At 41.0% G+C, this 21,808-nt stretch overlaps 1 protein-coding gene across 1 annotated transcript in view; it reads left to right on the plus strand.

Moving 5' to 3' along the window:
* XRCC2 (X-ray repair cross complementing 2) overlaps positions 1 to 18,011 on the plus strand; it is a 19,624-nt gene extending 1,613 nt beyond the window's left edge. The window contains exons 2-4 of the mRNA XM_026843513.1: positions 4 to 163; positions 4,099 to 4,180; positions 11,494 to 18,011. Of these exons, the coding sequence (XP_026699314.1) occupies positions 4 to 163; positions 4,099 to 4,180; positions 11,494 to 12,209 (958 nt within the window). The 3' untranslated portion in view covers positions 12,210 to 18,011. The remainder of the gene's footprint in view (positions 1 to 3; positions 164 to 4,098; positions 4,181 to 11,493) is intronic.
* Positions 18,012 to 21,808: the final 3,797 nt, after the last annotated feature.

The raw sequence follows: 21,808 nt of genomic DNA on the forward strand, positions 1-21,808 counted from the left end.
CAGCCGGGGTGAGGGCGGCGGGGGGCTCTCCCTGCCTTTGTGTGCCCGGCTGCGGCTCTGGGGCGCTCCCCTGCAGCGCGGCCGGAGCTTGTCCCGGTGTTTCAGTAATTCCCGTGTACGTGTTTTCTTCGCGCACCCCCTCCCAACCGTTGGAGTGGATGCGGTATGGAAGAAGAGCTGTGAGGAAGGTTTGGTTTCAGTAAACAGTATGGAAGGTGGAATTGCTTTCCTGTTCTGCGGAGAAAGGGGGTTGGAGTTTTGGGGTTCTGTTGGTTGGGATTTTTTTCCCTGCTGGATGCTTCATCTGCTAGTGACTTTTGCTTGCAATCAGCAGCTTAATTACTTGGAGGTTTGTGTGTTACTCTATCAGCATATGCTGAGTAGTGCACATAAAAACAGAAACGTGTGATAATTCTTACTTATTTCTTACTAAAGCTGCACGAATTTTCGGTGGACTTGAGTCCTTAAGCCCTTTTGACACTTTAAAAACCAACAGTAACAGCTGCCCACTATCAGCAAACATACACAAATGAAGGGCATGGCGTTGTGCTCTGTGTCCAAGTGAGTAAATGCATTTATTTGTCCACATGAGAGGTGCCAACAGGGAACGCACATGGCAGCAACTGCCCGTGATGGAATGGATAATCAAACGAGGGAGGAGTTGATAACCAATGGGTTAAGAAAGGTTAGCCTACAAGTACACTTCCAGAAAAAATGGTAAAAGCCCTTGAAACAGAAAACGTTGATAAAAAACAACACTTCCTCAAATAGCCTCATGCATAAGATCATATTTTACGGAGTTACACTGAGACCGCAGTCTTGAACTCTTATTATTGAATATAATTAATACAACAAATTAGAACTTCTTGCAAAACACCTTCGGTATATCACAATGAAATAAATGATAAATTGCTTGCATATGTCTTCGTGCCCAAAGTTTACAAAAGCTCAGTCAGAGTGGTTATAGTGGTTGAAAATTAAATTTTATATCATACTCGAGATGATAGGCTTGTATGTGTAAATAGCCTGTAGGTTAGCTCACAGCCTCTAACAGAGCTGGAGTATTTAATTTGAATTTCTTTAATATTTTAATGAAGTAATATCTCATTCCTGACAAGACCTACATGTATGCTTGTATTTAGGCATAGCTTTGTTGAAAGCAGTATGGTATAAGCATATAATGTATTACTGGGACTGTCTATATGCACATTTCTTTCTTAAAAAGGTGAAATTGATAAATTATAAAAGACGTATTTGAAATATTTGAGTCCCATCAGCCTTGTCATTAATGAAGTTTAACTCAGCTGTTGCTGAACTCTTGCTGTATAGCTTGTTTTCTACATGTCACTGGGCATATGCAGTTTCTTGCTAGCACAATTACACTTTTGAAGAACACCGAAGACCTACCACTAGCAAGTGGCTAAAAGGTGGTATTTTGTATAAAAGAAGAGCATTATGAAAGAAAAAACAAGTATCTACAGTTAAATTCTAGAATCTGAAGTCTCTGATACATGATTTGGAATGGTTTTGGGGGATTTTTTCCAAGCTCTTCCCACTCAAAGGCTCTCTCCAGCTGGGCTGTGCTACTGAGTTCTGTATGCTGTCCATAACAAAGCCCAGCATGCCTGATGTCCACCATCCAGATCACCCTTTAAATGCTCTAGATTCCACACCCCCCTCCATTTTACAGAACAAAATGTGAGAGGGCAAAATGGAAATGCCGCCTCTGGAACAGAGCCAAGGTGGCTTTTGCCAAAACCTGTATTGTCTCTGTGTTTAATTTTGGCAGAGGTGAGGGCTGCCTGTCTAGTGTGTCATCTCTGCTTTGCTTCCGTCACTTCTACTGTAGCGTGGACAAACCTTTGTGAGATTTGAAGGAAAATTGTTAGCTGTTTCTGCCAGGAACCCCACTGCTCCCTGCGTGACACTAATGAGGCAAGTGCCTTTGGAGATTCTGCTTCAGAACTCGGAAGTAAATACAAGTTTGATAAAAACACAGGTGTGCTATCATCAGTGAATCACCATAAATTACCTACATGAGCAGTGCTCAGAGTAAGCACCTGTAGTTATTTAAAGTGAATATATAAACTTGTCACTTAAATAACCGCAGATTCATATGTAAACGATGGCCATCAATCTACCCTGTATTTCCAAAGCTCCAGCAGTAAGCTTAAAGAGGTGGTAGTCTAAGAAGAGACGAGGGTTTATCGTTTCCAGAAGAAATAAACTGCAGAGGATGTATTGTTAATGTACAAATAAATTTGGGAGCAGGAAGCTGCAAAAGTATGTTTAGACCAGCGAGAGTTGTGACTCCCTGCCCCTAGCAGCGCCTGTAATCAAGTCCCCATAATCGCCAAGTGCCAGAGTGGTGCTTCCTTTGCAGAGAAATGAAGAGCATCAGAAAGCAGCAGCCTGTGGCGGTTTTCCTGTTTCTCTCGACTTCCACTGCCGGATGAGGGGGTGAGAGATTCTCGGCCCTTCTCCACGGCGGGTGCAGCCTCTCCTCGCCGAGGGCCAGGCACGGGCAGCCGCTTGCACAGGAGGGCTGCACGCGTAGGGTCTGCCGTGGCCCTTTTGGTAGTTACAAGCTCCTGGTTTATGTGCCCTGAGATTCCTTTTCCTGTTTTCTTGTGTACATATGTCCATCTGGATTATTACTTTGTCCAGGTCCCAGAACTCTGTTGGTTCCCAAAATATTCAAGTTCGCTGTGTGAGTGTTTTCTGCGCTGCACAAATGTGTGATACGTAATGGGAGGATCTGCAGATCCAGAATAAGATCGATTCAAGTGGTTTTATGGCCCTTCAGTGGACGTGACAGAAAACTCCTGAATACATGTGAACAGGCGAACAAAGGCAAACACATTGACATTTTGTTAATGGCAGGGAATGTTAAAATGTCAATGAAAATGTCACATTTAGATTCCCGTCGTGACCACTTGAAGTGAATTCAGGGCCATTTAATGGAGTTTTATTCTATTAAAGGCAAACACACACACAACTGTTCAACTTTTAAGACAATTCAGAGCAAATGTTGCTCACTGATGGGGCAGGGAGGAAAGCAAGATAACGCAGCATGTGTTTAAAGGTGTGTGCTTGCTGCTGGTTTGGTGACTGGCTTTAAGGAGGATGGGATACAACTGAATGGGATTTGTTTTGTTTAAATCTTTAAATGACAGCTGGGTCTCTTGGAGAATGAGATACTTGGTACCAGAGTATGTGCTCTGGCAATACTCTGAGCATCCTCATAGTGTCCTTTCCTCTGTGTGTTAATACATGTAGGGAATAGCAGCTCTAGCGCTGGCTGAAATGTTCGTTCTTGGTTTACGAATGTATGCCAGAACGACGAATAACACAAGTTATGTGAATAGCTGTCCGCTTGCTATGCAAATACCTGTCAATTTAAGAAACTGTCTATGAACTTTGGACTAATTTGTTTTACAATAGACTTGCTTTACAAGGGGATTTGGTGGAACTTACTTTACAAATTTGAGCTTGCTTTAGAAAAGTTTTTGCAGAGCCACTGGTGGCTAATTATTTTTGATCATTCTTAATCCATACTCTGTTTGAACAAGTAACTATGATATAATAGGATTGTAGTCCAGAAGAGTCCTGTATAGCTTTTCAGATGAAATGTACCTGCTTTTACTTATAAATGCTCAGAGGAACTGACTCAGGAGACTAATGATGTCTGATGTTTCACCTCTCAACCAGTAGTTTGTTGTGGAGGTGATGATTATTACAGATGATTTTCTTTCCTTTTGTTCTGTCAAATGTCAGCACTGCTGTATACCAGAGGCAATCCCTCTTTCTAGTCTACCCGTGCAGCTTTTTTCTTTTTTTTTCAGCTTTTTTCCCCTAATGTGTATCTGCTCCTTATTGCCATTGAATCTGTGAGCTAATTGTAAAGATGGAACCTTCTGTTGCTGTAGTCCCGACTGTAAGTGATCATACGTATTTATGCAAATATTTTAAAGATCAGACTAATCTTTTGGTAGGGCTGTCATAGAAAACTCCCAGTTCTCAGAATCCTTTAAATATGATTCCCAAGGTGTATTACTTTGAGTTAACAGCATGTCTCTTCTGTCTTTTCTTTAAAAGCTACTTGCACGACTTGAGGGAAGAAGTTCTCTGAAGGATCTTGAACCCTGTCTGTTTGCTGAGGAAGGATCTCCTGTTCATGGTAAAAATGTATCTTTATCTCATTTATGGAAAAATGTTGATGTAAAATTATTCTCAGAGCAGTATAACAAAGATAAGTGTACAAGTAGGTATTTCTGCCCTGAATTCAGAATTTTAATTTTTGATCTTGTTTTAGCAAACTAGATAAAATGAAATAATGCAAAGTCACCATTCCAAACATTATTAAATGGTTTTTAAAATCTGCTTTATGGGTTTCAAAACACAGGTGTAGGTGAGTCAATAGCAAACACATTGGTCTCTTTCTGGTAGTTTTACAGAAATTTGTTCTAGATTCTGTCATCTAACCTTTTTTTCTAATCAGTGGTCTAAAAAAACCACCACAAAGTCATAACTACAACAATTTGCAGAGAACTTAAGGTTCAATAAACAGCATAATTCAGTGATACATAATTATAGAATCACAGAATGCTTTAGGTTGGAAGGGACCCTAAAGATTACATAATTGCAACCCCCCTGCCATGGGCAGGGACACCTTCCACTAGCCCAGGTTGCTCAAAGCCCCGTCCAACCTGGCCTTGAACACTGCCAGGGAGGGGGCAGCCACAGCCTCTCTGGGCAACCTGTGCCAGTGTCTCACCGCTTTTATAGTAAATAATTTCTTCATTTTATCTAATCTAAATCTACCCTCTTTCAGTTTAAAACCATCACCCTTCATCCTATCATCACACTCCCTGATGAAGAGTCCCTCCCCATCTCTCCTGTAGCCCCCTTTAAGTACTGGAAGGCCGCTATAAAGTCTCCCTGGAACCTTCTCTTCTCCAGGCTGAACAGCCCCAACTCTCTCAGCCTGTCCTCACAGGAGAGGTGCTCCAGCTCCTGATCATCTTTGTGGCCTCCTCTGGACATACTAAAGCAGACCCATGTCCTTCTTATGTTGGGGACCCCAGATCTGAACACAGTACTCCAAGTGGGGTCTCATGAGAACGGAGCAGAGGGGGAGAATCACCTCCCTCAACATGCTGGCCACACTTCTCTTAATGCAGCCCAGGATACAGTTGGCTTTCTGGGCTGCAAGCACACATTGCTGGCTCATATTCAGTTTTCCATCCACTAATACCTCCAAGTCCTTCTCCACAGGGCTGCTCTCAATCCACTGATTGCCAAGCCTGTATTTGTGCTGGAGATTGTCCTGACCTCTTGCAGGATGTTGCACTTGTCCTTGTTGAACTTCACGGGGTTTGCACAGGCCCACCTCTCAAGCCTTTCCAGGTCCCTCTGGATGGCACATCCCTTCCCTCCAGTGTGTTGACCGCGCCATGCACGTTAAGTTGTTGGCAAACTTGCTGAGGGTGCACTCGGTCCCACTGTCCTTGTCACCCAGAAAGATGTTAAACAGCTCTGATCCCACCACCGACCCCTGAGGAACTCCACTCGTCACTGCTCTCCACTTGGACATTGAGCCATTGATCACAACAGTTTGAGTGCAACCATCCAGCCAATTCCTTATCCACCAAGTGGTCCACCTGTCAAATCCATATCTCTCCAATTTAGAGACAAGGATGTCGTGCGGGACAGTGTCAAATGCTTTGCACAAGTCTGGGTAGATGACAACAGCTGCTCTTCCCTTACCCACCAGCACTGTGGTGCCATCATAGAAGACCACCAAATTCATCAGGCATGATTTGCCCTTACTGAAGCCATGTTGGTTGTCACCAGTCATTTCTTATTTTCCATGTGCCCCAGCACACTTTCCAGGAGGTTCTGCTGCATGATCTTGCTGAGCACAGAGGTGAGACAGACTGGCCTGTAGTTCCCTGGGTCTTCTTTTGTTCCCTTTTTGAAAATGGGGGTTATGTTTGCCCTTTTCTAGGCAGTGGGAACTTCCCCAGACTGCCACGACTTGTCAGATATGATGGACAGTGGATTAGCCACTTCATATGCCAGTTCCCTCAGGACCTGCAGATGCATCTCACCAGATCCCATGGACTTCTGCACCTTCATGTTCCTTAGATGATCTTGAACCTGATATGGAGTGGTCTGGATCAGTTAGGAAAAGGGGTGTGAGCAAGCAGTCCTTTTCAATAAAGCCATGTTATCAAGCCATTCAGTCTTGGCCTGGAAAATCCTGTTATACTTAGATGGCACTTTGGAAATACTGTCATTATGAACATAGGTACTAATCAGCTGCATGATGTTAGGATCAAAATGACTTATATAGACCTTCAGTGAATAAATGAGAATTGGAGAAATTGGGCTACCGCCCAATGACACTGCTGCAACAAGTTTAAGGTAGGTTCTTCTAGCAAGTTTTAATATCAAGATTCGATGTTTTAATGAAAGAAATTACTGAGTTAAACAGAAATGAGCAGACAATAATTTCTTGATTATTCAAGAATTCAGACTGGTTTTCCGGATTGTATGAAATTTCATGGATTTCACAATGGAAGAGACTAATTACACAAAACTAGAAGTACATAGTAAAAAAGGTATATGAATGGCAAGCTGTAAGGATCATGCTGTGAGGTACTACAGTTGAATGTATGTATGAATGAATGGGTTTCATATGAAAAGTATGTGGCTGCAGTGGTTATCAACATACTTGTCTGCAATTTAAATTCCCACAAATTGTAGAAGGTTCAGAAGAAATAGCAGAAAAAGCAATAAAAATAATCAGGATAACTGGATGAGAAATGATGCTTAGTCTACAAATGAAGTCACTGTGAGACTATTCGTGTATTATTTTGCAGCACTTGAGAATACATTAGGGGTTTAGCAGTATATGATTCCTGCCCCTGAAAGTTTGAAATATGATATAACAAAGATAAAGGGCAGAGAAATACTGGTAAACTAGTGCAAATGGAGCAGAGAAAATTATTTAAATAATCTCAATTCTGAACTGCTTTGTTACTCACAAGACAAATTAAGAACCAGTAGTGATATTAGTATATGCTTCACAAGGCTCCTGAATTCTTAACAATTTTTTAAAAGATGAGATATTTTTGTTTTGAAAAAATGCAGTAATGGAAAATGCTGATCTTTCAGTCTTTTTTTTTAATGAACTTTACACACAAGAAACAAATGTTTGAGATTAAACAAGGCCATGTTCTGGTAGAACAGACCATAAGAAGCCTTCCTGGGGGTGGGTAATTGCCCTTGCCGTCACAGTCCACAGCATTACATAATTGCACTGTCAAATTATCAGCTTTGTAGGCTGTTCATGTCTGTCCAATGACTGTTCCAGAACCCCAGTTCTAAGGTGGCTGGAAACCTAAACTCATCACTGGTTTCTTTGTGCCAACTCAGTCACTGAGCTTCTGAAGCACTTGTTTTCCTTCTGCTTTTAACAAATGGCATCAGTTATTAGCGATACTGGTCGTGTTTTTTGGCTGACATTAATAAAGCTACCTAACATATTAGCACAGATCTTTAGCTATATATATGTAAATAGACTTCACCTTTCATTACGTTTTTGCTTTGTCTTTTAATACCACAATATTTATGTGAGCCCATGTGATTTTGTGGTGTGTTCTCATTATTCAGTCTTAAATCCCTGTTGAAGACCTACCTTTCTATTTGTCATGAACTTGTCTTTTCACAGGTCACTGTGGAATACAGTAATACATTGCCCATGAAGTCCGTAGTGAACAGCTCTTAATCTGAAATGCTATGATTAAAGCAATGTAAAGACCTAAACTATTCTTTTTCCTGATGGTATTTCAAACAAACACACACATGTATGAAGTTTCCATAAACTATCCAAAAGTTATGTTGTAGTTAATTATTAGTAACTTCTATGTCAGAGTACTATAAAATAGGAACAGCTAATATAGGTACTGCTGTGATATTCCAGTCACTGCTTCTAATTATGATGGACTTGAATATTTAAGAACACGTAAGCATATTAATTACATGCCATTTAAGCTTTCTGGGAATGGAGCAAAAATGACACGAGCTTTAAATAATCTTCCACTATTTCCAGTCATATTTCTCCTATGCCACTGGTATGAAGGTGTGGGTGTCAGTATAAAGCTCTGATGTTCAGCAGTACTATGACACCCTACATTAACTTGGCATAAATATTAGGCCTGTTACTTTTACTTTACTAAATGGTACCAATATTAGTGACAGCTGCTGCACAGTATTATAAATTACTAGTCCAGTAACTTCAAGGTATCTGATGATGTGGAGTGATTTGAGTATTCTAGTAGCCTGTTTGTAACTGCACATCAGAAAACAGTTTAACCAACACTTGCTAGTGTAGTGATTACAGGCAACACTCGAAGCAGCTCTTATTCAAGAGGTAACACTGAATCGATGACCAGGACTGAGCATAGTGTTTCAGTTAAAAATATGTTAGTGTTCCATAGATATTTATGCAACATCATTTAGTTTATCCTGTATGCCATTGCGTAGCACTGGACTGTTATACTCTTTAGTCTGCCCATAGTGGGCCAGTTCAAACTACTGGTGAGCTAAGCAGTGTGTTGGGTGACTCCTTAAAATGCACTTGAATTTCATATGAAATCATTCTACTTCTCCATCTTGATCTGTTAAATCTTCACAATCTTAAGTCTTTATTAACCCAGTTAGTTTGTTTCTTAGACATTTTGCCAAGCTAATGGAACATTCATTCATCTACTGATAAGTTTAACGTTAGGCACCACCAATTCTAATAGGAATATTTCCCATTAACTTTCTTCCATGTTAAAGTGTCTGTTCCTACTCTGCCTCTTCAGACTGTTTTTATCCTGTGACCATATCTTTTACTAATCCGCCTATCAGTTATTTCAACATTGATGGATGATGCTAGTGCTGGTCACTAAGTTTCTTCCATGACCTATTGTAAGGGTGTTAAAGGCTTCTTGGAAAACCTTGCTGGCCACACTTCTTCCTCTGCTGTGTCATGGTTTGTCCTCTCTGATCTAGAAGGATGAATTTCCCCCCTTATCTTACTTTAACAGCCTGGTTGCTAATTTAATGAAACCCCGTATTTATAGATGTTGCTATAAATGGCTTCTGGTTTGCACCCCTTCTTCTTGTGGGCAGCCTGTTTGATAATCATGAAGGCACAGAAATCCTGGGCTCTCTTGAGGTTTTCTTACAGTCCAAGCTGTTACTCTTTTCAGAGTGACTTAAGTGTTTTGGTCTAACTGCAGCCCAGATGTGTATCTTGTTCAGCAATGTTGAACAAGCTTTGAAGGGTGCTTAGCTGTCTTGCTGTTAAAATTTATAAACCACCACCACAAAACCTCCTAAGAATGATTTTTCATTCAACTTAAAATTTTTACTTAAATAATTTTGTTAGTTCTGCCAATAAAAGCTCATCCAGTGTTACTCTTGTAACAGTGCTACTCAGACATCTTGATAGAACATCTTCAAATGGATAAAGTCAAGCATTTATTTCACAAAACAACTTTTTCAAATCATTACTAAACAGTAACTCAGATTTGCCCACTACTGCTTCTGAGTGGCCATACAGAGTTGCTGTTTTTTCTTAAACAAGTCATCTTTTGCTGTAAAGGTAGGTGAAGCAATCTGTATTGCATTTGGCTCAATTCTGTTATTGGTCTGGATTCAGAAATGCCAGTCAGGGTGGCAGAAGTCTTGTGCTGAAGCCAGTAGCAGACAGAAGATACACTTTGTTCGTTAACAAGAGATGCCTTACGCAATTGTTCTGAAATATTACAAAAGACAAAACATGACCTACCCAGCATGTTTAGGAGGAGTTCTTCCAAGCCGGTATCTTATCCTAACAGGGTGTGGTTATGTCACTGGCACAGTCTGTGTGACAGCAGAGCAGCTGCTGGCTGCAAGTGGTAGAGTTGGACATTGTGACCTCTGAACAGGAAGAGAAAATGAAGGTTTATGTCATAGGAAGTGTGGTCATCTTTCATCTCTAAAGTGGGGAGGGCCATTCAGAGCAGATAAGTAAAAGCTTGGTTGGCAATCAAGCTTTCTAATACATTTCAAATTATCAGAAATTCATCAAAATGGAATTACAGTTGTGGAGCAGCAGGAATTTTATTATGGAGAGGTGGGCAGTCTGAGTGTCACTGAAATGGATAGAATTGTCACATCAGGTGTAAATTGCATTTAGTGCTTGCAATGGGTGCAGTAAGACCTTCCCCACGACCCTTTGCCCCTCATCCCAAGCTGTATCTTGGCATTATGCATGCTTATGAAGAAGGGCATCCTCTGGAAGTTGAGTACTGACTTGAAAAACCCTGTTAAGCAGGCACGAACGTGTTCAAGTAAAGTTGCAATTGGTTCTCTACTCTTGCATCCCCCTCTATCAGAAGCTGTTATGCCATTTGCACTTGCAAAGGCCATAGAAATCTCTCACCTTCCTGCAATTATAGTTGTGTGATTCTCCCTGCATGTTTTTACCCTTCTGCCTAAAATCCAAAATGTCATAAATAAATAATCCTGAAAAATTAGAAATGTATAAAGAGTAACTAATAAATTAACTTTCTTGAGAGCCTTGCTCTGAAACATCAGAAGACTTTGGAAAATACTTTGGCATATCTTGCATTCACTTTGAACTAAAGAACTGGTTTCCTAGTAAAGCATAATGGGTTTTTTTAATTAACATTTTAAATTTATGTGTTATGTATTTTATTAACCCACATGGATCAGGCAGTTAGGCTGAGTCCATTTATGAACAGAGATCCTTTGCTGCAGACACTAGAGTTGTTGCCTGGACTTGAAGGAATCTGTGAGTCCCACTTGTCAAAAGAAGCTGTTCATATTATGATCACTACAGAAGAATGTAAGTGCTAAATGAATATACTGGCATTCTCTTTACTGGTCACAGATTCCTGTTGGTATCTTGTACGTGCACAGATACCAAAGAAGCATATAGCAGACATGAAATGCTGAAGGACAGTCTGTGCTATAAAAATAATGTGTCAACATGATTTGGACCTCTAATACGTCAGCTTGTTTTCTTTGTCCTCTACTTTTTAATTTATTTCTTAATTTTGTGCTCATAGTGTAAATAGATGCCTCCTTAGCCACTTTTGTGTAGCAGCTTCCTTTTCACCCTTCATCTACCTGTAATGATATAGATGAAATCCAGTTGCCAACCTTTTATTTATGGGTGCCCTAGATGCTACGGGCAGGGTTTTTTCCCAACCTTTGTTCCTAAGTTGATTTTACTCACTTCAGAGGCCTCTTGAAAATCGAAATTTCTCTTGGTATATGCTAACCATGATTTAAGCTATTTTATCAATATCAAACTTTCTAAAATGTATTTTCCAATTAGAGGAATATTATTGGTTCAGTAAACGCTGAAAACTGCCTCTGAGCTATAAATGCTCTTACCCAATAACTTGCTGCTTTGTTTTTGAACAGGAGATGTCATTGAATTCCATGGTTCAGAAGGAACGGGAAAAACAGAAATGCTGTATCACCTAATAGCCCGCTGCATCATTCCGAAATCAGGAGGAGGACTGGAAGTGGAAGTCATGTTCATTGATACAGACTACCATTTTGATATGCTTCGTGTAGTTACCATTCTTGAGAACAGAATGGCGCAAAGGACAGAAGAAATGATAAAGCAGTGCTTGGGAAGGCTTTTCCTTGTGAACTGCAATAGTAGTACTCAGTTACTCCTTACTCTCTACTCTTTAGAAACCATGTTTTGCACTCACCCCTCTCTCTGCCTTTTGATTTTAGATAGCATATCAGCTTTTTATTGGATAGACAGAAGCAATGGAGGGGAGAGTCTTAACTTGCGGGAGATGAATCTGAAGAAATGTGCTAACTTTCTTGAAAAGCTTGTGAGAGAGCATCACTTAGCCCTCTTCGCAACAACACAGACACTTATGCAGAAATCTGCAAACTCTGCAGAAAGCTTTTTTCCTTTAAAACTTCAGCATGAAACTGATACAGACTATAGACCTTATCTTTGTAAATCATGGCAACAAATGGTAACCCACAGGATATTTTTCTCAAAGCAATGTAGTTCTGACAACAGCAAAGGTTTTACAGTCATTTCTTGCCACCTCAAAAGAAACCATGTAGTAAACCGGTCATTTAGTGTTGCAGAATGTGGAGTTCAGTTTTAACTTCAGGGTTTTTTTTAAACATGTGCCAAATCCTGGTGCTTAAGCCCTGATGAGGTCGAATAAGTTTTTACTACCTTTTAAACTAGTTAGTTACTGAGTGATTAAGAATTTTTCTCACCATTCTCTTAAAATTTAGTGAAGTTGCAGGAAATGGTAAAATTTTGAATTACTGTAGACTTCAGTCCAAACTAGCAAGGAATGTTGAAATTACTTTTTTGTGCTTAATATATAAAGAGATTAAATCAAGAAAATTATAACTGAAGACATCTTAAACTCCTAGTATCCTTAAGTAATCTAACCTGCATGATATGCAGCCATATGCACCGACTTAATTTCTGGGTCTTACTGCCTTCCACTCCTCCTCTTCCAAGCTACAGAAATAGGAGCCTAGTTGTCTGTGGGGAGACTGCAGAAAGGCAAGTGTTCACTCTTAATAAATATTGGTCTTGGTTTATTCCCAGTAGCCTAGGGCGTATGAAATGCATTCACGACTTTCCCTGGAGAGGATTCATTCTCACAGGCTGTTAAATAGTGGTAATCCTGACCCTGCTTCTCCAAGGTCGCAGCCTGTTTACGTTACCATGTGCTCGGAGAAGCAAGGATTGCAGGTGTTTTGGCCCTTACAAACACTGGGTTTGAAGAATCTACAGCTATTGCAGAAATGGAGGCCCGATTTCCATAACCGAAGGAAAACTAAAGACCCAGCTCTGGGTACCTGGGAGTTTGTGCTGCATGCAGCAATCAGCTTAGTCTTTGAAAATAACGAAGTGTGGGTTATGGGTTGTTTTGGGTGTGGGGGGTGTTTTTTGGGGGTTGTTTTTTTTAGGTGTATGCATAGACTTTTTTTTTTTCTCTGCCCTCCCTCATTATTCCCTCCCACTTCTTTCCCTGCCCCTGTTCTCTCTAAGAAATCCAGGAATGCCATGCCTCTGGTCTTTACCAATATGTATTTGCCACATGTAGAACATTTGTGTGCAGGATTTGGCATGCAACATGTTGCAATTCTGGCAAAGACGATTCAGAACTTATGGGAAATGCCCTACAGTTCTGGCAAAGAATACCATATTATTTATTAACCTAGAGTGCCCTTTGAAAGCTTCAAAGTGCTTTAGAAGAAAGAAGACTGCACACAGTACATTATTTAATACAAAAACTTACATTAGCTTACAAATTTAAATTACTCAAACAAGGGGAAAATATTTCTCACAGCAATATTCGTTCAGTCATGTTGCGCAGCACGTTTTATAGTTTAGATTGAACAGATTATTAACAAAAATGCATATTAAGAAGAAGTATCTAGCACGGTATCTTTTTGAGGAAGATGCCTACTAAACTATTGTGAGACACCTACGTTTTAATTTCCTGACTTCTGAAGCCAGCTTGTTCAAGCTGAACGTGTATCTGGATTCCCAACGGTGTATGGTTCAGTGTGCATACCCAGACTTCTGTAGATAGAGCTAGGAGCTGCTGTTTGTAGAATTTGGCTGGATTTTTGCAAAGACGATGAGTGTCCTACCTTTAGCAGCAGCCAGTACCAAAGGTTTTGGGAGGAGTGTGAGAATAACCAGATTTCACGGGGATGGCCTGCCCCAGCATGGGGCTTGGGGACCTCCTCACCAGAGTCTGTGGTCAGACCAGTATCTGATGGCCACCAATCAGGCCTGTGCTCCATGAATTCATCCAAACCATTTTTAACTGACTTACTCTCTTGGGTTACATCGTGTTTCACAATGAGTTCAGTTTAATTATTATTTCTGTGGGAAAACTTCCTCTTTATTTTCCCCTCTCATTTTAAACCTTCCATCTGATCACTTCTTCGTGCCATCAGTTCTTCTACTGTGACACATAAGAGAACTTTGCCTTTTTGACATCTCTGCAGAGGTGATGATCTTATAGACTGTCATTTCATTTGTGCTTTTTCTTCCATCAACACCAATATTTACTTTGTTTTAGCATTTGCAGAAGTACGCAGATACATGAAAAACATACAACTATTCAGCCCAGACTGGACCCAAGTTAGATGGTTTAACATGAGTAGATGGTCCCACTGGGAATTATTACAAAGGGCATACTTGAATTTTTTGTAAAAAAAAATGGGAAGATTCAAGTAGAACTACAGAACTTTTAAATGTGAAAATTACAGGACTACATATTTTTTACTACAAACAAAACAACAATCCCCTTTTCTGTTGGAGAATACAGCTCCACTGAAGATTAACTGCTTCATAAAATCATACTTGCTAAAAAATGTTTGAGAAAAAAACAATGGAAATGTTCCAGCATTCCCGTCTGGAAAAAAAGCTTTTATATTATTCACAATGTAGTTTATATTTTGCATTGTACTATAAAAGAAATGCCTCAATTGAAATGAAGCCAAAGTTCTAATTGATCAAAAAGAGCACCTCAGGAAATTTTGAAATTTCCCAGTTTTATTTTTACTTTGTATGCAGACAGATTTTTTTTAATTCTCCGGTAACTGTAATGCTCTGCACATTTGTTTTAGATGTATAGCAAGCCTGGCTTTCAGAGATGCTGAGCATCTGCATATCCCCGAAAGTTTGCAGGAGGGATAGGCAGTATGCAATCTGGGAGTGCACTGACCTTATCCTCTGCCAAAATTATGCCATTTGGAAAAATGAACCTTTAGGATACAAGTCTAAGAAAGATGCAGTGATAAAGAACCTGAGAAGCAGCAATTTTGTTAGTACCTTAATGAACTGTGGGTATTAAAAATGTTTTTTACCATTTTTTCATGGAAATTTTCTCCATTAAATGATGTAGAAATTGTAGTTAGTGGAGAATGCAGTTCCTCCTCAGGAGCCAACACCAGTGTATTAAACATAGCATTATATTTAGTGTATCATGTTAAATCCAAATTCTTCTCTTTCACCTAGACCTAAGTTACCACCCAGTCTCCAGCCCACTGTCTAACCTGGGATGACCTGTGCTGCTGCAGCTCAGTCCCCTGGGGAGGAAGCACGTTTTGGGTTAGTAGGTCTACGCCGCTGGAAATCAGCCCTGCAAAAGATCAGTGCCACTGCATATCATTAAGTATGAGGATAGAATGCATGTATTCCTAAACTCTCATTTACCCAGGTATTTCTTAGAAATTAAAATCCTTTCATGTCAGCATCATTGTTCTTCAGCTTAGTGTTGTATTATTAAAGCTTTTGTAGGCATAGGAACTTTTACATTCCTTAGAATTTTTGTTTGTTTCTTTATATGCAACATCAAATTAAAGCAGCAAGCTTGAAACAAAGAGGAACTGGTTCACCCTTTTTTCCCCCTCCTTTTTATAATGAGAGTTTTTTAGCAACACCAAATCAAGGTATTTTGCAGGTTTTATATTTATTTTTAAATAAAGCAGTATGTGTGTGGACACTTGGAAAGAAATTGTAATTTTTATATTCAGCAAAATGTTCTTTTTATTCCTAGACTTTTTTTATAGAGAAATAAAATACAAATAACAGTTTGCTTGGTTTAAGATTGTGCTTGCACATAAAATTCAAGTTTCCTTTTTCTTACATAACTGATTCCAGGCACTTAATTTTCCATAGAGTTTGGAAACAGCAGAAGATAAAGGTTCTTACGTGGAAAAATACCCGCAGTTGTATTTTTACTGGAGACTAATGGACAAAAGCAGAAGAGAGTGCCATTTTGATGGGTGCTGGACATAAGGCTTGGACCATGTCCTTAAGAGGAAAATGACATTTTAGGTTTTTTCTGTGGCTGCTCTAATAATTGTCTCTTGAACCTCTTTACTAAATGTAGTTTTGATATGTGAATATACTGGGGCAATGGGCAAGATCATTTTGCAATCAGCAAGCCTTATGCCAGACTTAATACCCACCTCAGGAGAAAGCCATGTCACACCACCTAACTTGAGCTTGTGTTGGAAGTTGCAGTGCACGCTCACCTGAGTAAAAGCTGCACACAGTTTTGATGTTTCCAACAACTGTACAGTAGCATAGGACTGCCATATTTTGTGAAGAAGGGGAAACACTGGAAGAGCTTGGAAGTTTAGGCAGTGGAAAAAACATTGATGGGGAAAGGAGCATCAGTACAATGCATCTGCATGATCTTCTGGATAGAAAACTCTGATGCCCTGCAGCAGTCTCTGAAATAAAAGGTGCCCATCCCTGTGCCTGAAAGAAGACAGCAGAATGACACTGAGCTATGAATGATGTGTAGCGCAACAAAAGGATCCTTGAACTGTTAACTAACATGGCTAGCATGGTAAAACTTTCAAATATAAAGTTGACCATAGTGGACTTGCAGATTCTTCGCATCAAGGGATGAAACTGGTGATGGATTCCACTCTGTAGATGATGTATAGCTTATTTATAATGAAGATACGGAACACTGCTTCTCTGGACCCAGGAGGATTTAAATGTAAAACCAGACTTCTGGTTTTTTAGTGTTTGTTTTTTTGTTTTGGTTTGGGTTTTTTTCCTGCAGCTCTAGGCATCTTCACAGCAGTCAGCACTTAACTCCAAAATCACTCTCACAGCTTTCTGTGTCAGGACCATGCATTACTGGAAGTGGATAGTTTTTTCCTGTGCTGAGAGTTTACACCCTTTCTTACCAGTGCAGACTGAGATATCCGATTATAGAAGACTGCACCCATGTGACACATCAGTGCAACTCGTAAACAGCTTTGGAGACTTCATTCTATTTGCAATAAGGAGTAATGTCACACTGGAGTAGATGATTTTGAAGAAATGTGGCTGTGACTCGCTTTGGGAAAAGTTTGGCAGTCTTCCCTCTGCTTTCCCATACTGCATTGCATCCTGCCCCAACCAACTGGTTGGTGTACCTGTGTGGGCCTCAGTGCTCAAGGATAGCAGTGACAAGATGTCACCGCCTTGCCAAATGCCAGTGAACAGCCATGTTCTGGATCTTGGCACTCTCATACTACGGGAGTTGGCACAACCACTATAGTTTTTAATTTAAACCATTTGCCAGGCTTCTTTCTTATACATGTAGATGGACCTGTGCTAAAGACCTCCTAGCCCTGGGGGAGATACAAAAGAGACGAAATCTTGGGGTTTGAGTATAAAAAGGACAAGATTTTTAGGCTGTTGCTTCAAAAAGAGGCCAAGCAAGGCCATGAGGTTCCTGGCAGTGGCAGATGGACATCAAGGCCTTGAAGGTGGCCTGGTGAATGTCAGGGAACAAACTCTACGTCTCCCCTACCAACTGTCCACATTGTCAAGGGGTGAATAGGATTTCTGACATATTATCTGCATACTGTCATACATAGTCATACTGTTGAGAGAGAAGACCATGCTACAGTGGGCAGTGCTGCCTCTGAAGTGCATCTCAAAAGCTCTGCTCAAATTCCATCACTGACAGTTCTGTCTCCAGCCCAACCTCTCCACGGACTCCCAGCCTCCTCGTCCTCCATAATGCAAACAGCAGTGCTGCAGAGATCAGAAAACATCATCGCATTTGCCTTTACCACACGTGAGCAATACTGTGTGCATTGATAGATGGTGCTGGGCGTTGTTATCTGGGGCAGGTTTGAGCTTTCAAACTGTAACAGTCCTCTGCATAGACAATATGATGACACTGGTCAGTGAAAAGGCAACAGCAAGTCCACACCCTTTGAATGGCCAGACCTCCAACTGCAAACCTGTCCCCTGGACTCGGTCAGCACCTCAGTAATGCCATCTCTGAGCCCCCAGCTGACCCCCAATCTCTTGTGCTGTGTGTTTACCAGGTTCAACGAAGAATCCTTTTTCACAGGAGTGCACAACTTCAGGTATTATCCCACAGTCATGTTACAGATCTATGTCATATTCAGACCATGCAATGAATGGGTTTAGAAAACCAGTGCGCATTAGTGGAGATCTTGTTAAAAAAGGTTGGTTTCTGATCAGTAAAATCTCAGGCAGTTTTAACAACTCTGAAGCTGCTTTTGACTTACAAAATACTAGCAGAGCATTTTTCTAATCTGGTAAAGAATAATTGCAGAAGTAAGTAAACAAGGCACCATGTGGCACGCCACAGTTCACAAGGCACAAGTAAGATTATTGCCGGAGAGACCCATAACTTGCTATAAAACATTAAAAAGCCTTAACAGAAAAAAAAAATCCAGGGAATATAAAATAGGATTTTGGGGTACAGAAATTACTCTAGCATGTCCCCAACATTATAAGGTCAGGAGAACCTTCTCACTGCTTTGCACAGTGGCAGTTGTGCCATTCCAGCTGCACAACATCAGGAGGTGTTAGTCTAGAGAATTCCAGTGGAATGTCACTTGCTGGGTTTGCCTTAGCCTCCCTCAAAAAGCAGCATGCCTTTACTGTTGTGGTTCATGGATGAGGTTGTGCCCTCCAGTGAATGTATTGGCTGTAGCAGTGCAAAGTATGATGACATTTCCTAACTGGACTTCAGCAGGTTCCCTACACAGTTAATGTGAAGGCCAATCACCTGCTGCCTCATGGATGTGAAATGGAATGCCATGGAGGAACAACCCAGCTTGTCTCAGGCACATGAAATGATGGAGGTTTCTCCTACCCCAGGTTCAAAATGTGTGGAAGGACAGCTAGGAAAGAGTCTTCAAGGCAGAGCTATGCCACAGGTGGGAAGAGGCTCTGGGGTATAAAACTATTAATAATATTTTATAAAAATTGTTGCAAAGATGAATAATGAATAAGAGCTTACTAATTTCTCATCCAGCAAGGCTATCAACTCACACAGCCAAACCACCCAGAAGCTGAGTGTTAACTACTGCCCAGATTGAGTAGGGCAGTGAGAGGGGAAGGGGTAGAGAAGGGCAGAGGCTCTTTGGGGAACTCCTCAAGGCTTTGCTAAAGCGTGGGAAAAAGGAAAGCCATATGGTCATCAAAAGTTGGCAGGCAAGGGGCTCCATTTCACTCAAAAGCCTGTAGAAAAATGCTCACAATGCTGAGGAACAGCTTAGATGGAAACAGCAAACATTCAAAAATGTTCAGCAGTCAGTGGCCACCATAGAGAAAAACTGGGCTGGAGAGGACATACCACCAGAGCTCCCGTTCTGCTCCTCTGAACTTTTCTGAGTATGTCCTGGTGAGAACAGCACATTGCCACTCAAAGCTCCTGTTGCAGATTCTTCCAGATAGAGGTGGGACAATTTCAACCTCTTCTGGTGAGTGGGAGGCTGGTGGGATGCCACCCTGCCCCCACGGCTGCTGAGCAGTCTTGCCCCATGGTGGGGATCTTTCGCTTACAAGGCCATGATAGAACTTTCCCCCATCCTTTATTTTAAAGCTTTAACTGTGTGGTTCTGCAGTGACACTACTGCCACTGTTTGCACTTCAGTTACCACATGTATCAGTGGCACTCTTCTGACAACAAAGTCACATTTTATTAAATTATACAAGTGCTTGTGTTTTCACCCATCGAAAAAAAAATGTTATTAATAAAATTTATGAATATTCTAAGCAAATGATATAGACCACTTGCATAAGCAGTGCCGTTACAGAAGCCAGTAGAGCCAAGTATTTGAATAGCCCATGCAGTTAAAGGAAAGGGCTCATTGTCTTTAAAATCCATGGAGGTGTTCAAAATATGATTATTCTGCAGTCCTGTTCACAACAAACTGTGCAGGTTGACGCTATGCAACTCTGCCCATTGATATGGCCTGCACAAGTGCTCTGAGTGTTAAGCCTGAAGTCCCTGGCTGAAGATAATAACTTAAACATCCCTGTCCCTCAGAGCAGATGCGCGAAAGAATTTGCTAGCACAACTGTCGATTTTGTGGAAATGTCCTGTGGGATGCCATAAGCATCCTAACAACTGGCTGAACTTTCTCCTTCACTCCCACAGGTGTGGTTAAATAAACCAGCAATTGGTGCTAGCTGGAGGCAGGCAGGGCTCAGCTGCCTGATGCCTGCCAGAGAGTGTCCATGATCCGCTGCTCGGCTTCCCAAAGGCAATGCTAGCTGCTAAATGCTCAGGAAAGATTTCATCTCCCACTGCAGCAGGGGAGTGAGACCCCCCTGGACTCAGAAGGTAAATCCTAATGTGCCTGATTTTCATCATTCCCACTACAGTAGCAAATCAGCCTTTCCCAGCAGTGGAAATCGGAATTTCTGACATTTCTCAAGTCTTTGCTTGTTACAGATCAACTCACGCTGGTGTAAGTCACCCCAGTGACCAACCTCCTGCGGCACAGCCCAAAAGAGCATTTCACCTGGAGGTCCTGTGTGGTTCCTGGAAAGACGTTCCTCTCAGCATGGGGAGAGCAGGCCTGTCTCCTCTCCAGAGCACAGTGCTCAAATGTGGTGGCAGTGACTCCCAACCACTGTCCCAGAGTACAGAAACTATCAAGGAAACCCCTTTCCCCATGCTGAGGAAACTTCATAGCTCTGCTCTGGTGGGATCTCGTGACTGTGTTTTACACTGAAGTCACTTTTGTTTTGTAAAGAAACTCAAGTGGTTTTGCTGCTCTGAATGAAGGACAGAGGTTGTATCTACCAGTTTTGGTGACATTTTACCCAGCCCTAGCAGTACTGGCCATGAACTGAATGTTAATGCGTCAGAGCAGCATAACAGAATGTAGAGACTTCAAAACAGGATTTTCTTTTCATGTTTGTTTGGGGGTTTTTTGCCACTACTGATATCTCTTCCAGGAAACAAAATTTCCCAATACTTCATTTTCTGCTAAGTCATTTAGTGTGTGTAGTATCCTACCCACAGGAGATTTGAGAGACAAATGGCAAGACAGGGTCACAGTCTCTAGGTTTATTTTCTGGACTGAGGACATACTGCCATTTGGACTGCACATTACACAACAGCACTGTTACACTTAAGATATCACAGGCAATGGAAGAAATAGGAGGGAGTACCAGAAGACAGTGAAGGTGTTTAATACAGAGAGGTATTTAAATGAATGCACTGGATATAAAGAGAACAGAATTCTGCAGCGTCTGAAAGCAAGGAGTAAAACTTTGAACTATTCCTTCTGAATTTTCACTTTTACATATACCACACAGCTGAGTTACAGCCTGAAATGGAAACTTGCAGACAGAGAACAACAAGGCTGATTTTCTAGATCTTTTGATCCTACAACCTGTTTTCTCCAGGAGCAAGATATAGCTTCTAGGAAAATAAGGGTATCACAAATGAAAGTGCTTTCTGTTAGGATAAGAAATCACCAAATACTAGTGTAAAAGTTCAAAATGAGTTCCCAGTATTTAGAATTGGTGACTGGCTAATCTCTGCTCTGGAGGATTTCAGCGTCACTGTTGTCTTGCCATTTATTTCAATCCAAAACTATTATTCTTGGGAAACAGGTAACTTTTCAGATTCTCTCTCCAAAAGTCATTCAGTATAATTAGGGGCTAGGATGTACTAAAACTAAAATGTTAATTCATCCACAGACTAAACCACACAGCTGCCTCTAGAATTCTTGTGAATAACAGCAGCACACAGATAGGACAGGAGGCATTTCATCTTGCAAAGCCATCATGATCATCTCCTGTCCTAGATATCCTCCCTGTCTGAAACAGTATGCCAAAGCTCAGAGCAGTTTATATCCCCTTGCCAAAAGAACCCCACTGTAAACCAGAATAAATACAGGTAGAGACTGGAGGCTCATCTCATTTTGGACT

This window comes from Athene cunicularia (genome assembly GCF_003259725.1).
Source record: "Athene cunicularia isolate RWA chromosome 2 unlocalized genomic scaffold, athCun1 chr2_part1, whole genome shotgun sequence".
NCBI classification, from domain to species: Eukaryota; Metazoa; Chordata; class Aves; order Strigiformes; family Strigidae; genus Athene; species Athene cunicularia.